This window comes from Nerophis ophidion, linkage group LG05, assembly GCF_033978795.1.
Source record: "Nerophis ophidion isolate RoL-2023_Sa linkage group LG05, RoL_Noph_v1.0, whole genome shotgun sequence".
In the NCBI taxonomy this organism is placed as follows: Eukaryota; Metazoa; Chordata; class Actinopteri; order Syngnathiformes; family Syngnathidae; genus Nerophis; species Nerophis ophidion.
The window spans coordinates 67,095,876-67,110,770 of NC_084615.1; the positions used below are offsets into that span (position 1 = coordinate 67,095,876).

General features: G+C 41.9%; 1 protein-coding gene across 8 annotated transcripts in view; it reads right to left on the reverse strand.

Moving 5' to 3' along the window:
- Positions 1-14,895, reverse strand: part of gria1a (glutamate receptor, ionotropic, AMPA 1a) — a 210,400-nt gene that overhangs the window by 104,526 nt on the left and 90,979 nt on the right. For all 8 annotated transcript variants that reach the window (XR_009806936.1, XR_009806935.1, XM_061901832.1 and 5 more), the window contains one exon: positions 7,779-7,832. Coding sequence is in view for 6 of the 8 variants with exons in the window: in XM_061901832.1 (XP_061757816.1) it covers positions 7,779-7,832 (54 nt within the window). In the remaining 2 variants the exon portion in view is untranslated. The remainder of the gene's footprint in view (positions 1-7,778; positions 7,833-14,895) is intronic.

Here is a 14,895-nt window from a genome sequence, read left to right on the forward strand (position 1 = left end):
TTATCACCAGACCTATGTAAGCGTCAATATATACCTTGATGTTGCAGAAAAAAATACCATATGTTTTTTTAACCGATTTCTGAACTCTAAAAGGGCGAATTTGGCGATTTAAACTGGCGATTTAAACTGTTGAGCGATGACCTTTCACTCGTGACGTCACAACATGAAGCAATCCGCCATTTTCACAATCTTATTACACACACCAAGTCAAATCAGCTCTGTTATTTTCCGTTTTTTCGACTGTTTTCCCGTACCTTGGAGACATCATACCTCCCTCGTTGGTGTGTTGTCGGAGGGTGTAACAACACGAACAGAGACGGATTCAAGTTGCACCAGTGGCCAAAAGATGCGAAAGTCCCTCGTTTGTTCCGCACACTTTACCGACGACAGCTATGATGGCAAGAATGTGTGGATATCCTGCGACACTCAAAGCATATGCATTTCCAACGATAAAGTCAACGAAATCACAAAGGTGAGTTTTGTTGATGTTATTGACTTATGTGGAGTGTGCTAATCAGACATATTTGGTCACGGCATGACTGCAAGCTAATCGATGCTAACATGCTATTTGGGCTAGCTGTATGTACATATTGCATCATTATGCCTCATTTGTAGCTATATTTGCATCCAACCTTTTCCTCCACCCACATTTAATGCCAAACAAACACATACTAATCGTTGGTTAGAAGGCGATCGCCGAATTCGTCCACGCTTCCTCCCGTGCCGCTGTCTGTCGTGATATGGCTCAATAGCTTCAGTTTCTTCTTCAATCAACCATCCGTTTCAATACATACGTGATCTGTTGAATCGCTTGCGCCGCTGAAATCCGAGTCTGAATCCGAGCTACTATGCTATACCTTTCTGTGCTATCTGCCATGATTGTTTCGGGTGGCTTCACGCAGTGACGTCTCAGGATAATGGACTGGTGGATATAACGACGGTTAAAATCAGACATAGGTAAAATTTTGAGAAAAACTTCAAAAAATAAAATAAGCCACTGGGAACTGATTTTTATTGGTTTCAACCCTTCAGAAATTGTGACAATGTTCTGGGATCATGGCTGGAGAAGTAGCGTTAACAAGCGTTTGCCTAAAAAACATCAAAACCCTGCAGGCTTCTGTGCAAAAAAAAAAAAAGCAGGGTAAGTCTCAGTCAGAGCGTTAGGGGTTTTACTGTAATGATATGTCCAACTCGGACTTCTTCCCAGACTATTATGTGAAGATGGCTGTTTTAGCAAGACGGACAAAGTGTAAGCACTGTGCCTGTCAGGAAGAAGCAGTGTCAGAATTGAGTGGAAAGTGGGGACAGAGCAAGACCGTTTTGACTGATGAGATGAGAATGTCTCTGTGAATGCTTTGTCAGAAAACCTTTCTATTTTTTCTGTATGCTCTGATCTTTGTGTTTGAATGTCATGCAAAAGTTTTCTTTGGCCCTCTATCACATGTCGACTACTGAACGTCCCAGTCCGCGCTTTAGAATAAATGACTGATCGTCATCGTAAAGGCAATAGACCTGGCTGACTGTGTGGCTTTATGAACTAGTTGTTTTTTATATCCTTTAGGGTCTAATGAAGGTTGGCATGGTGACAACTGCTAAATTAAAGTTAGTTCACGTTTCAGGAAAAGGGATTGTCAGCGCAAGCTCCCTGATGTACCTGTCTGTTTCAACTTCCGGCACCTTAGCAATTAATTTAGTTTTTTGTATTTATTTTTGTATTTATTTGACAGGGACAGTACAAGTAAACATTGCTACCCACAGGTAACCGATGTCCAAATAGGTACGACTTCTAGCCACAGGCTAATTTGCAACCCTTGTTCCTGGTTAGGCTTTTAAAACACATGCAAAAGGATCAAGTACAAAATAAAAACACATTGAAAATAATTTATCCCATTTGTCCACATTACATCCAGTTCTAGTGCTCACACTTTTGAGTTTGCTTAAGCCACTTTTTCAGTGTTGGAGAGAAAAGTAATAATAGACTAGCGCAGGGGTCGGGAACCTTTTTGGCTGAGAGAGCCATGAAAGCCAAATATTTTAAAATGTATTTCCGTGAGAGCCATATAATATTTTTAACACTGAATACAACTGTCAGGTTCAAACACTGATGACATGTATTAAACAGACAAGAAGCAAGGAATTCAACAGAGACTGGATTCAATTTAGCTCAATGAGGAGAAACCCGTAGACCTGTACCCTTGTGCAGTGTCGTCCCACAAGAGAATTCTATGCCTCCTAACAACTAAATGCGTGCATCTCTTATTCTTTTTAATAACATTGTTATTCTGAAGTTAACCAATAATAAATAAAATACTCTTGGCCATTAATGCGACTTCTTGAACAGGTGCAGTAGAAACGGATGGATGGATTAAAATGCATGAGAATGTTTTATATTTTGAACGTTATTTTTGACACTGTGATTACCAGCGGAATTATTAATTACTTATCGTGTTAAGCAACGTCAGCTAAGATTTATCTGAGAGCCAGATGCAGTCATCAAAAGAGCCACATCTGGCTCGAGAGCCATAGGTTCCCTACCCCTGGACTAGCGGAAGAAGCAATGGCTAGTCAAAGCTGATTTTTCAAAAATGATTGAACGTAAAAATGACCGATCATAAATCTTGTCATTGGTGGGTGTGAGTTCTGGCACTTACCTATTCCACCTTGCTATTAAAATGCATTTCATATTTATTTATTTAGCTCGGTTGGTAGAGCGGCCGTGTCAGCAACTTGAGGGTTGCAGCCTCGATTCCCGCTACCGCCATCCTAGTCACTGCCGTTGTGTCCTTGGGCAAGACACTTTACCCATCTGCTGCCAGTGCCACCCACACTGGTTTATATGTAAAAAATTAGATATTGGGTTTCACTTTGTAAAGCGCTTTGAGTCACTAGAGAAAAAGCGCTATATAAATATAATTCACTTCACTTAATGCAAAACAGTGGTTCAATTGTGTAGATATGTGCAAATGAACATATCTTATCATTTGGAGACCTATCCTCAGTACTGTGTTTTTCTGTCCCTGTCAGCTCTCTGTACGTACATGTAGGCATTAAATGATTATCAAAGGGTCATTCCAACAGTCAAGTGGCCCTGCTGCCATATGAATGAGTCCTATAAATTCTGCCTAGCAACAAGTGAGATGTGGCCAGAAAAAAAAAAAAGTATATTTATTATCTAGGGTTATACATTTGACAAATCTTTTGAGTTTATTTGGGACATTTGAAAATGGAACTGCAAGACTTGTGTTGGTGGAGATGTGTAATATTCTCATTAGAACACGCATCTGGCCCAGTATCAAAATAAAATGCTACTGTAAAGAACTCACTATATAGACTACTTCGATCCACATAAGTTTCTAAATAGCATGGGAAACTATAACATTGTGTGGGTGTGTTACGGGTGTATATAATTGATAACAAGTGCAAAGTGTCTTTTTTTGGGTTTTTTTGTCTTATGGTTTTAATTTGAAAAGTAACTCTCCTCTCGTTTCAGGTCACTTGCCCTTCCTTTTGTGTCATCAGTCTGATGTCATCCCTGTTCTCTGATTGTTTCCAACTGTTCCCTATTACCTTCATGTGTTTATAAGTTCACTCCTTCCTTTGTTCTGTGCCAGATTGTCTCGTTTATTCGTGCTCTCTAGCGTCCATGTCTTTGTCCATGCCTTGCCTTGTCTTGTGCCTATGTCCCTTGATCCTGACCCCCTTTATGAATATTTTGAGTTTTCCTTTCTTCCTCCTCAGCAGAGTGATTTTGATTATTTAGTTATTCAGCCGCAGTGGTAAGTTTCAGTTGAAAGTTTTTCATTCATTCCTCAACTTTTTGAGTGACTATTTTTGTTAAATACTTTATTAGATTAGGTAGTGTAGAACTTTTCATAGATGTTGTTTTGGTCCTCCTGTTGGAGCGTTTTTTGTTAAAATACTGTTTATGGTTCGTCTTTACTTTTGTGTTTTCCTCCGTTCGGAGTGATTTTCGGTTGTTCCTTCTTTTTCTGGAACCTTTTCGCCGAGTAGTTTATTTTTGTGATTATAGATAATGTTTTTTCTTGACTTGGGAGGTAAAAGGAAATTGTTAAAATAAAAGCCTGTCTAAAGTCCCAACTCTGCAACTGAGTCCAATCCTTTTATCAAAGCGTGACAAAAGTGGAGCAGGCAGCCCTATTTATATGAGGTTTTTCAGTGTTTTTTTTTTTTTTGCCATAGAGACACTCATTTCCCTCCACATGTATGGCTTCGCATTCTCCAACATCTGGCAGCTTCAGCCTGTGCCAAACATAGTCATTTTGATCGTAGGCTAATATAGACACTTATATCACATGTTGCCTTCATTATAATACTTGTACAAGGCTTTTGTCTGTTGGGGCTCCAGACTTTTGTTTTTGTTTTTGTATATTTGGTCCAATATGGCTCTTTTAACATTTTGGGTTGGCAACCCTTGCCAGGGGTAGGGAACCTATGGCTCTAGAGCCAGATGTGGCTCTTTTGATGACTGCATCTGGCTCGCGGATAAATCTGAGCTGACATTGCTTAACACGATAAGTAATGAATAATTCCACTTATAATCACAGTGTTAAAATAATGTTCAAAATATAAAACATTCTCATGCATTTTTAATCCATCCACCCGTTTCCTACCGCACCTGTTCAAGAAGTTGCGTTATTTATTTATTATTGGTTAGTGTGGGGCTTGCCCTCCTGGGGGTTCTTCAGACCACCAAGCACCGACATAAGAGCCTGTTTCAGGGTTACAATATTTTTTTTGTTTTCAATAAGTCTCTCAGTTGCTTTCCAGCAATTGTATTTTTCTCTTTCGTTCTCGCTCGCGCTCTGGCTCCAGCCCCAACCCCGTCTCTCCTCCTGGCTGCTGCTTATAACAGAGCGACAGGTGATTAGATACGGCCCAGGTGGGCCATCGACGCACCTGTCGCTGATTTCGAGGCCGGTCCTGGCAACACCCCAGTTTGCTGCAGGCCCGCAGGCCCGCAGGCCACGCCGCCTCCACAGTTAGCTTCAGAATAACAATGTTAATACAAAGAATAAGAGACTTATTATACTCTATAAATGTTGGTCTTACTTAAAAATGCACGCGTTTAGTTGTGTTCGGTGTTAAAAAAATATATTATATGGCTGTTACGGAAATACATTTTAAAATATTTGGCTTTTTGGCTCGGTCGGCCAAAAAGGTTCCCGACCCCTGCTTTAGTAGATCAGGACCCTCAATATTTAACATTTAATGACATTTGACATTCAACAAATATTCAACTATTTATTCCATTGTTGTGTAGCCTTAGGTTCCATTTCCTATACACACAAATAATGGTGACGTGTGCAGCTGCCACCTTCTTAAATGCCCAAGAGAGTGAACCATCTCATTACCCAAAGTGTATACATATATATATATATATATATATATATATATATATATATATATATATAAAAAGAAAAAAAAAGTTGTGTAAACCATTTGGCCATAATTACAAAAATAGCTCCCTTACCCCCCTCCCCCTGCCTGCTGTTGAAAGTGTCCATTTTTTATCTTCTAAGAGGCAATCTTCCAACCGGGCCAATAAAACAACAATAGTGAACACGTGTTCAAGCCGGCTGCATCCATATAATTGCTATTATTACTACAGCAGCCGTTCATGACAATTTCCTTTTCTTTTGGGCCGGTGTGAACAATGCCACAGGGGGTGTGGAAAAACGGGTTGGTGGGGGGGTCTCTAACTCTGCGTAGCATTTGCATGTAGATAATGGCAGGAGTCAAATTCAGCTACGTTTCACAGTATATAGACTACACGACCAGTGTCACAGTGCGTCTGCTCACATTGTGCCTTGCACCAGCTAAATCGTTTGGAATGTGTCTTTGAAACAAATGGTTGACAATCCCCGAGAGCCATAATTCAGAGGAAAATGTTGTTGTTTTGTTCAGTTGAGGTTTTTTTTTTTGTCTATAATCGTACCGCTTACTAAAATAACCAATGCCGCGGCTCTTGTCAATGCAATGGTACAGTACAAACCATTATAGTGTGGTAAGTCACTTCCATGCAAAGAAAAGATCCATCCATCCATCCATCCATCATCTTCCGCTTATCCGAGGTCGGGTCGCGGGGGCAGCAGCCTAAGCAGGGAAGCCCAGACTTCCCTATCTCCAGCCACTTCGTCTAGCTCTTCCCGGGGGATCCCAAGGCGTTCCCAGGCCAGCCGGGAGACATAGTCTTCCCAACGTGTCCTGGGTCTTCCCCGTGGCCTCCTACCAGCTGGACGTACCCTAAACACCTCCCTAGGGAGGCGTTCGGGTGGCATCCTGACCAGATGCCCGAACCACCTCATCTGGCTCCTCTCGATGTGGAGGAGCAGCGGCTTTACTTTGAGTTCCTCCCGGATGGCAGAGCTTCTCACCCTATCTCTAAGGGAGAGCCCCGCCACCCGGCGGAGGAAACTCATTTCGGCCGCTTGTACCCGTGATCTTATCCTTTCGGTCATGACCCAAAGCTCATGACCATAGGTGAGGATGGGAACGTAGATCGACCGGTAAATTGAGAGCTTTGCCTTCCGGCTCAGCTCCTTCTTCACCACAACGGATCGATACAACGTCCACATTACTGAAGACGCCACACCGAAGAAAAGATCACACAATTAAAGTACATTTTATAAAGCAAAGGCTTGTCAATTTGGAATAAAATACCTTGCAAGAAGAACCAACACAATGATGGCTTTTTTTTTTTTTTTTTGTCCTGTCCATCTTCTCAGGCAAATCATATAGTTGATTTAGGTGCCCATATCGGCTGTTCAGATTTACTTTACAAAAGAGAAGTGTAGGATACTTCTCTTGTTGCCTTATTTGAATTTGACTTTATCAAATGTATTTATATTATCATTGTGTGCAGTCGGGCCAGAGCAGGAGGGGATAGAAAGACAAAAAAAGAAAGACAGAGGTGGAAATTGTGGGGATAAGAGGGGGATTAGACAGAGAGACAAAAACAACAACAGCAAACACAACAATAACAACAAAAACAACAACAATATAACAACACCAGCACATACGATATGTACAAATATGATCGTAAAAGTGATAACAAAGAAACAGTTAGTGAAATAAATAATAATATAGAAATGACAATGAGCATTATTACACTACAACTGGAACAATACAAATACCAATAGAAAAAGCGCTTTTGATTATGAACAATACCAATAGTTTACCTCTATTATCAACAATACAGTTGATCAAATGCAACAATACGTATACAAAATGATAACTAGAAAGATTTAAAAAAAAAAAAAAGGAATGCCAAAAGATGGAGGGGAAGAGAGCGAGGCAACCTATATTAATCTTGTAGATTGTTATAGTAACAATAGGTTAAGCTTTGTCAGTATGCCATGTGTTACCCAGTTTACCCTAGGGCAACAACGTTGATATATGTTTGATGAAACGTGATTATGTGCATGAGTGTATGTATGTATATGTACTTGTATATGAACAGAATGTGTATATGAATGTTTGTACAGTAAACGTATATGTACAGTATGTGTATGTTTGTACAGTGAATGTGCGTGTAGATGGTCGATGATGGCTTTTTATATCCGCCCATTCCTGTTTTTTGTTCACCATGTCTCTTCTTCATTAAATTTGAACCAATAATTTATTAATTTCCTCGTGGTGGAAACACAACAAGCTCTATCCGGTTTATATGTTATACGTTATTCTAAGCAGGTGATCTGAGCAGAACCGTACCACAGGGTGTGAAAGGTTTTATGTAGAGTGATGAGAAAGATGCTTACCAGGTTAGCCAAGATGTAGTGGTAACTCTTTGCATTCTTGCCTTGCTCAACAATCTGCAGAAGAAAAAAAAAGAATAGACAATAAAATGACCCGGACACCACTGTGCTTGTGTTTCTCGGAGTGTGTATGCGTGAGTGAGACGCTGTCAAAGCAGAGTAGTCTACCTTGAAAAGTCTTCTCGACAGCAGAGAAAGTAGGTCAAGAGAAATTAGAGCAAGGGGCCTAAACGACGAGAGGTCGACTTTTTACTTTAAAACACATCAACACATGTTTTATTTTGCTCCAGAATCACCTAAGTGTGTTGTAAGTGGGTTGGAGTTGTAAACATAAGAATAATTATTAATATTTTTAAATTTGTCAGGAGAAAGCAGCAATACACTATCAACAAACACTCTCAGAATTTCTTCTTTCTCCTTACATTCCTTTTTAAAACAAAAAACAACGAAATCAATCAGAAACCACTTAAACCCTTTCTTTTTTAATCTCATACAAGTTACAAGTAAACATGTATATGTTATATTCTGTGGCTATTGGTTTATTGCTCTTATATCATTTATGATCCAAAGCAGTGTTTCTTAAATAGTAGGTCAGGACCCCTTTGGGGTTTTGCAGTGTGATGTCAGGAGGGTCTCAAGCAACAGAGCAGATTTTCATGATGTGTGTCTGCACTCCAGTATTCATGTTAGAATGATGCACAAGTCTGCAGCGAGGTGGCAGCAGTGCACAATCCAAACAACAGGCTCTCTGTTCTACCCAGTAGAAGTAGTACCGTATTTTCCGGACAGTAAGCCGCTACTTTTTTCCTACAGTTTGAACAATGTGGCTTATGAATTTACAGATGTGTTTTTTTCCCCTCACAGCCATAATTTTTAGTTTTTAACAAATAGTTTTCATATTACAACAACACAGAGACACTGAAAATGTGTATTGTCATTTGTGCTGTGGTACCATTTTTTTAGATAAATTCGCTCACTGCAGATGCTGTGGGCTGTGTTGCGGGTTCCTTCAGTTTAGTCCCTTTAACCGTAAGTAAACATGCCATTCTTTGTACAAGTCCTCCATAGCGTTGCTACTCATATGGTTTCTTTATTCATCGCTCCGAGCAATGTTTGTAAGTTTTACAATATAACTAAACTAATTCATGCTCACTAAACTGTCCAATGTATTATGTCTGTAGGACGGTTTTCATGCTTGTTTGTACGTGCTATCGTAATGTAATCAAGCTAACCTTGGTAGTGTTAGCTAACATGCTAAAACGTGTCTGTGTTATTGACCTACAATTAAATTTATTTTGTACTGTTTCAGTTTCACAAATTCCTCATGAAACTCACCAAGACATCACTGCGGAGTTATTGAGTTTGTTTAGTTGATTGGAAAGCTAATTAGCATTATTATTGCACAGATGTGCCTGAGGCCCACTATAAAAGGCCACTGTGAAATGTGCAGTTTTATCACACAGCACAATGCCACAGATTATACAAGTTTTGGGGTAGCGTGCAGGCGGCATGCCGACTGCAGGGATGTCCATCAGAGCTGTTGCCCGTGAATGGAATGTTCATTTCTCTACCATATGCCGTCTCCAAAGGAGAGTATTTGGCAGTACATCCAACCTGCCTCACAACCGCAGACCACGTGTAACCACACCAGCCTAGGACCTCCACACCCAACAGGTGCACGTCCATGATTGTCTGAGACCAGCCACCCAGACAGCTGCTGCAACAATTGATTTGCATAACCGAAACTTTATGTACAAACTATGAGAAACCAACTCAGGGAAGTTCATTTGCATGCTTGTCGTCCTGCATGTTCCTGGTTTGCTCTCGGTGTTTAACATGTTAATCAGAATCAGAATCAGACATACTTTATTAATCCCCGAGGGGAAATAAAAATTTTCAGCATTCAAGATCAGACAAAGCATTACAGGGAGACAGAATAGGATCGCTGACGGGTCTGCCAACTTCCGGCGCCCCTTACTAAAAAGGTGAGATACAGGTAAACAAGTGGGGGGGTGAATGGGAGAAAAAAATTAAATGAAATAAAATAAAAAAATCGATCTAAGCCTGGGCCCCTGTAGAGGGGGTCCAGACTGAGGCCAAGGAAAAAAACAACTCATAGCCATAGTACACATCCCTCTTACATGTTTACATGTGTGTAAGAGGGAAATATCAAAGAACACAAAGGACACGGAAGACAATGAAGTAGCGGAGCTGATGCAACCAGCCATTTCTACATACAGCTATGAATAAAAAGTAAAATAAACATTCAAACTGTGGTGGCCTCTGCGGTGTTCCACGCCGTCGTCTGCTGGGCTGGAGGGAGCATGGCCAGAGACAGGAGCAGACTCAACAAAGCAACCAAGAGAGCCGACCCCACTCTCGGTCGCCAACCAACTCTCGGTCAGTGTCCAGTTAGCATGGATGAGCGAAGATACGTCCAAAAAGACTGAGGTGTTCGTAACCCGCTCATTATACCAAGACACTGTGAAGCTTGTCCGTCCGGCGCTCAGTGCTATCCCCTCATCCTCCAGTGATAATGCTGTTTAAGAAACTAAGAAATGCAGTTTATTTTCCGCAAAGGAGATAATTATTACTGCGATGAGGTGTAGACTTGCCGGAATGTAGCTGAGATAGGCAACAGTGCCCCCGCGACCCCAAAGGGAATAAGCGGTAGAAAATGGATGGATGGATGTAGATAATTATTATTAGATTAGGGGACTGGCTCCACACTGTGTATGAAATTTTCTGCTGTAAAATCATACATGAATAAAGTATTTGCTGGATGTGATCTGTGTTTGTGATCAGCGTTAAAAACAGTAAATCAGCAATTGCCGATCACATAATTTTTCACAGAAATCAATCTATCAATCAATGTTTATTTATATAGCCCCAAATCACAAATGTCTCAAAGGACTGCACAAATCATTACGACTACAACATCCTCGGAAGAACCCACAAAAGGGCAAGGAAAACTCACACCCAGTGGGCAGGGAGAATTCACATCCAGTGGGACGCCAGTGACAATGCTGACTATGAGAAACCTTGTAGAGGACCTCAGATGTGGGCAACCCCACCCCCTCTAGATCGATCGGCACATCCCTATGAGTGTAACTCATTAAAGATGATCAAATTCAATCAGCGCTGGGTATTCAGATCTTGAAATATGCGGACGCACTGTGTTCGCCCGGCCGTTGCAATAGAGCACACATGAGAGCGGTGGTGTGTGGGTGCTCTGATCTGTGCGGCGGTGAAGAGTTTCAGTTTTTAATAATGCACAAGTTCGCATCCATCCATTTTCTACCGCTTATTCCCTTTCGGGGTCACGGGGGGCTCTGGCGCCTATCTCAGCTACAATCAGGCAGAAGGCGGTGTACACCCTAGACAAGTCGCCACCTCATCACAGGGCCAACACAGATAGACAGACAACATTCACACTCACATTCACACACTAGGGCCAATTTAGTGTTGCCAATCAACCTATCCCCAGGTGCATGTCTTTGGAAGTGGGAGGAAGTCGGAGTACCCGGAGGGAACCCACGCATTCACGGGGAGAACATGCAAACTCCACACAGAAAGATCCCGAGCCCGGGATTGAACCCAGGACTACTCAGGACCTTCGTATTGTGAGGCAGACACACTAACCCCTCTACCACCTTGAAACCCCTAATGCACAAGTGAAAAGTGAAATTTTGATGTTGATGATGTACAATCTTTTTTTTTAAGTGGATGTTTACTGTTTTCCCTAAAACACACTTTGAGGCCACATGTTTTTCTTATCCGATCACTCGAATAATCGAACAAACTAAACGCTTGATTACTCGATTACTAAAATCAATCAATCAATCAATCAATGTTTACTTATATAGCCCTAAATCACTAGTGTGTCAAAGGGCTGCACAAACCACCACGACATCCTCGGTAGGCCCACATAAGGGCAAGGAAAACTCACACCCAGTGGGACATCGGTGACAATGATGACTATGAGAACCTTAGAGAGGAGAGGAAAGCAATGGATGTCGAGCGGGTCTAACATGATACTGTGAAAGTTCAATCCACAATGGATCCAACACAGTCGCGAGAGTCCAGTCCAAAGCGGATCCAACACAGCAGCGAGAGTCCCGTTCACAGCGGAGCCAGCAGGAAACCATCCCAAGCGGAGGCGGATCAGCAGCGCAGAGATGTCCCCAGCCGATACACAGGCAAGCAGTACATGACCACCGGATCGGACCGGACCCCCTCCACAAGGGAGAGTGGGACATAGAAGAAAAAGAAAAGAAACGGCAGATCAACTGGTCTAAAAAGGGAGTCTATTTAAAGGCCAGAGTATACAAATGAGTTTTAAGGTGAGACTTAAATGCTTCTACTGAGGTGGCATCTCGAACTGTTACCGGGAGGGCATTCCAGAGTACTGGAGCCCGAACGGAAAACGCTCTATAGCCCGCAGACTTTTTTTGGGCTTTGGGAATCACTAACAAGCCGGAGTCCTTTGAACGCAGATTTCTTGCCGGGACATATGGTACAATACAATCGGCAAGATAGGATGGAGCTAGACCATGTAGTATTTTATACGTAAGTAGTAAAACCTTAAAGTCACATCTTAAGTGCACAGGAAGCCAGTGCAGGTGAGCCAGTACAGGCGTAATGTGATCAAACTTTCTTGTTCTTGTCAAAAGTCTAGCAGCCGCATTTTGTACCAACTGTAATCTTTTAATGCTAGACATGGGGAGACCCGAAAATAATACGTTACAGTAGTCGAGGCGAGACGTAACAAACGCATGGATAATGATCTCAGCGTCTTTAGTGGACAGAATGGAGTGAATTTTAGCGATATTACGGAGATGAAAGAAGGCCGTTTTAGTAACGCTTTTAATGTGTGACTCAAAGGAGAGAGTTGGGTCGAAGATAATACCCAGATTCTTTACCGTGTCGCCTTGTTTAATTGTTTGGTTGTCAAATGTTAGAGTTGTATTATTAAATAGAGTTCGGTGTCTAGCATGACCGATAATCAGCATTTCCGTTTTTTTGGCGTTGAGTTGCAAAAAGTTAGCGGACATCCATTGTTTAAATAAATTGATAGCTTCAGCCTAAATTTCTACATTCAATGAAACTTCCTGTACATATTTTTTAAAAGTGCATTGTATTTTTGCCTATTGCCCTGGCGACATGTAATAACTGCTCTGCCTCTGACTTTGATGCTCCCTGTCAGCCCACCAGCAAGGGTCAAGTCTGATGGAGTAACACAGTCAGAGGTGTGTTGTATGGTGCCAGCATCAATTTACTCATGGGTGAAAAATGTATTTTTGGCACCACTTTGAATGACATTTAAATGGGTCGTACAATCTGCCGGCCCTCAAGGCAACCCTCTTGCCTGAATAAAGACCCTGTTTTACTGTGCAACAACTGAGTGTCAATTGTGTCAGACCAAATTCCTAAAAAAAAAATTGCACAAAACACAACAAGACCTATGGTTTGGAGTCACGCACCCTCCAATTATTAGGGCTTGCAGTAGGTACGCACCTCATTTATGTGCCTATGTTCAGCCAGTGTGCAGAAACTCACACCTTGTCACTCCTCTCGCACTCTCAGCATTTCCCCCTAAGGGGATAAGCTATTGTTATTGTGTTTTGTGTGCGGATGTGTGTGTGTGTGTGTGTAATACTGCCGCAGGTCACGGCAGAAGGTGGCATTTGTTATTAATGATGACCCCGACACAAAACATGCCCCGCGGTCAAGCCTCGAGCAAGGAAAAGCAAGACACACTCATGCAAACAGACTACAGCACCGCGCACAATGCAACTGTTTTGGATACAAGCGGCCATTAATTATACATACAGATTCCAAGTGTCATTCAGAGTTTAGCCGTAAAAGAGAGGGTCCGTTCTCACATTTGGAATATTCTTCGAGTAACTCTCTCTGTCACCACGAATGTTCTGGCAGGGGACCATGTTAACATTTAGCTTCTCTGAAAAGTCACCCTTGGGATGCTGTCAGTGACATTATCGTAAGAGAATCTGTGTACTGTAAGAGATGAATGAGATGAACATGAGAGTTTAAAGGACGAAAGAGGCTGGCGAGTGCGCGTGTATGTATTTTGGGTAAGCATGTGTGCGTGTGTGTGTGTGTGTACTGTAGCTACATGCGGGTCTCGGGTATTGTCGGGGTGCACAAGCAGGGCACTGTGGAGGCGAAGAGAAGATGTGGGTGATTGATGGTGGCTGTCCGAATGGAAAACTTCTCAGGCTGGGCTCTTGAACTGATGCAATAACCTTAACTGTAGACAACAGACCATCAATAACATTCACACAGAGGTACACACGTCTCCACTGTATGTGTGTGTGTGGGTGTATCTTGCATGCATTTGTATCATTTGAGTTGCACATTAAAGGGGCACATTATCACCAGACCTATGCAAGCGTCAATATATACCTTGATGTTGCAGAAAAAAAGACCATATATTTTTTTAACCGATTTCCGAACTCTAAATGGGTGAATTTTGGCGAATTAAACGCCTTTCTGTTTATCGTTCTTGGAGCTATGACGTCAGAACGGGATGTCACCTAGGTAATAAAGCCAGTCATTTTCATGTTCTCAAACACAATACAAACACCGGGTCTCAGCTCTGTTATTTTCAGTTTTTTCGACTACTTTTTGGAACCTTGGAGACATCATGCCTCGTCTGCGTGTTGTCGGAGGGTGTAACAACACTAGCAGGGAGGGATTAAAGTTGCACCACTGGCCCGAAGATGCGAAAGTGGCAAGAAATCTGCCGCCAGACCCCCATTGGATGTGCCGGAGTGTCTGCACATTTTACCGGCAATGCTAAGGCAGACATGGCACAGAGATGAATGGCTAACCTGCAGATGCATTTCCAACGATGAAGTAAACGAAATCACAAAGGTGAGTTTTGTTGATGTTGTTGACTTATGTGCTAATCAGACATATTTGGTCGCGGCGTGATTGCCAGCTAATCGGTGCTAACATACTAGCTGTATGTACATTTGAAATTAGATACCCACATTTAATGCGAAACAAACACTTACCAATCGACGGATTTAAGTTGCTCCAGTGTCACAAGATGCGAAAGTCCTGATCGTTTGGTCCGCACATTTTACCGTCGATG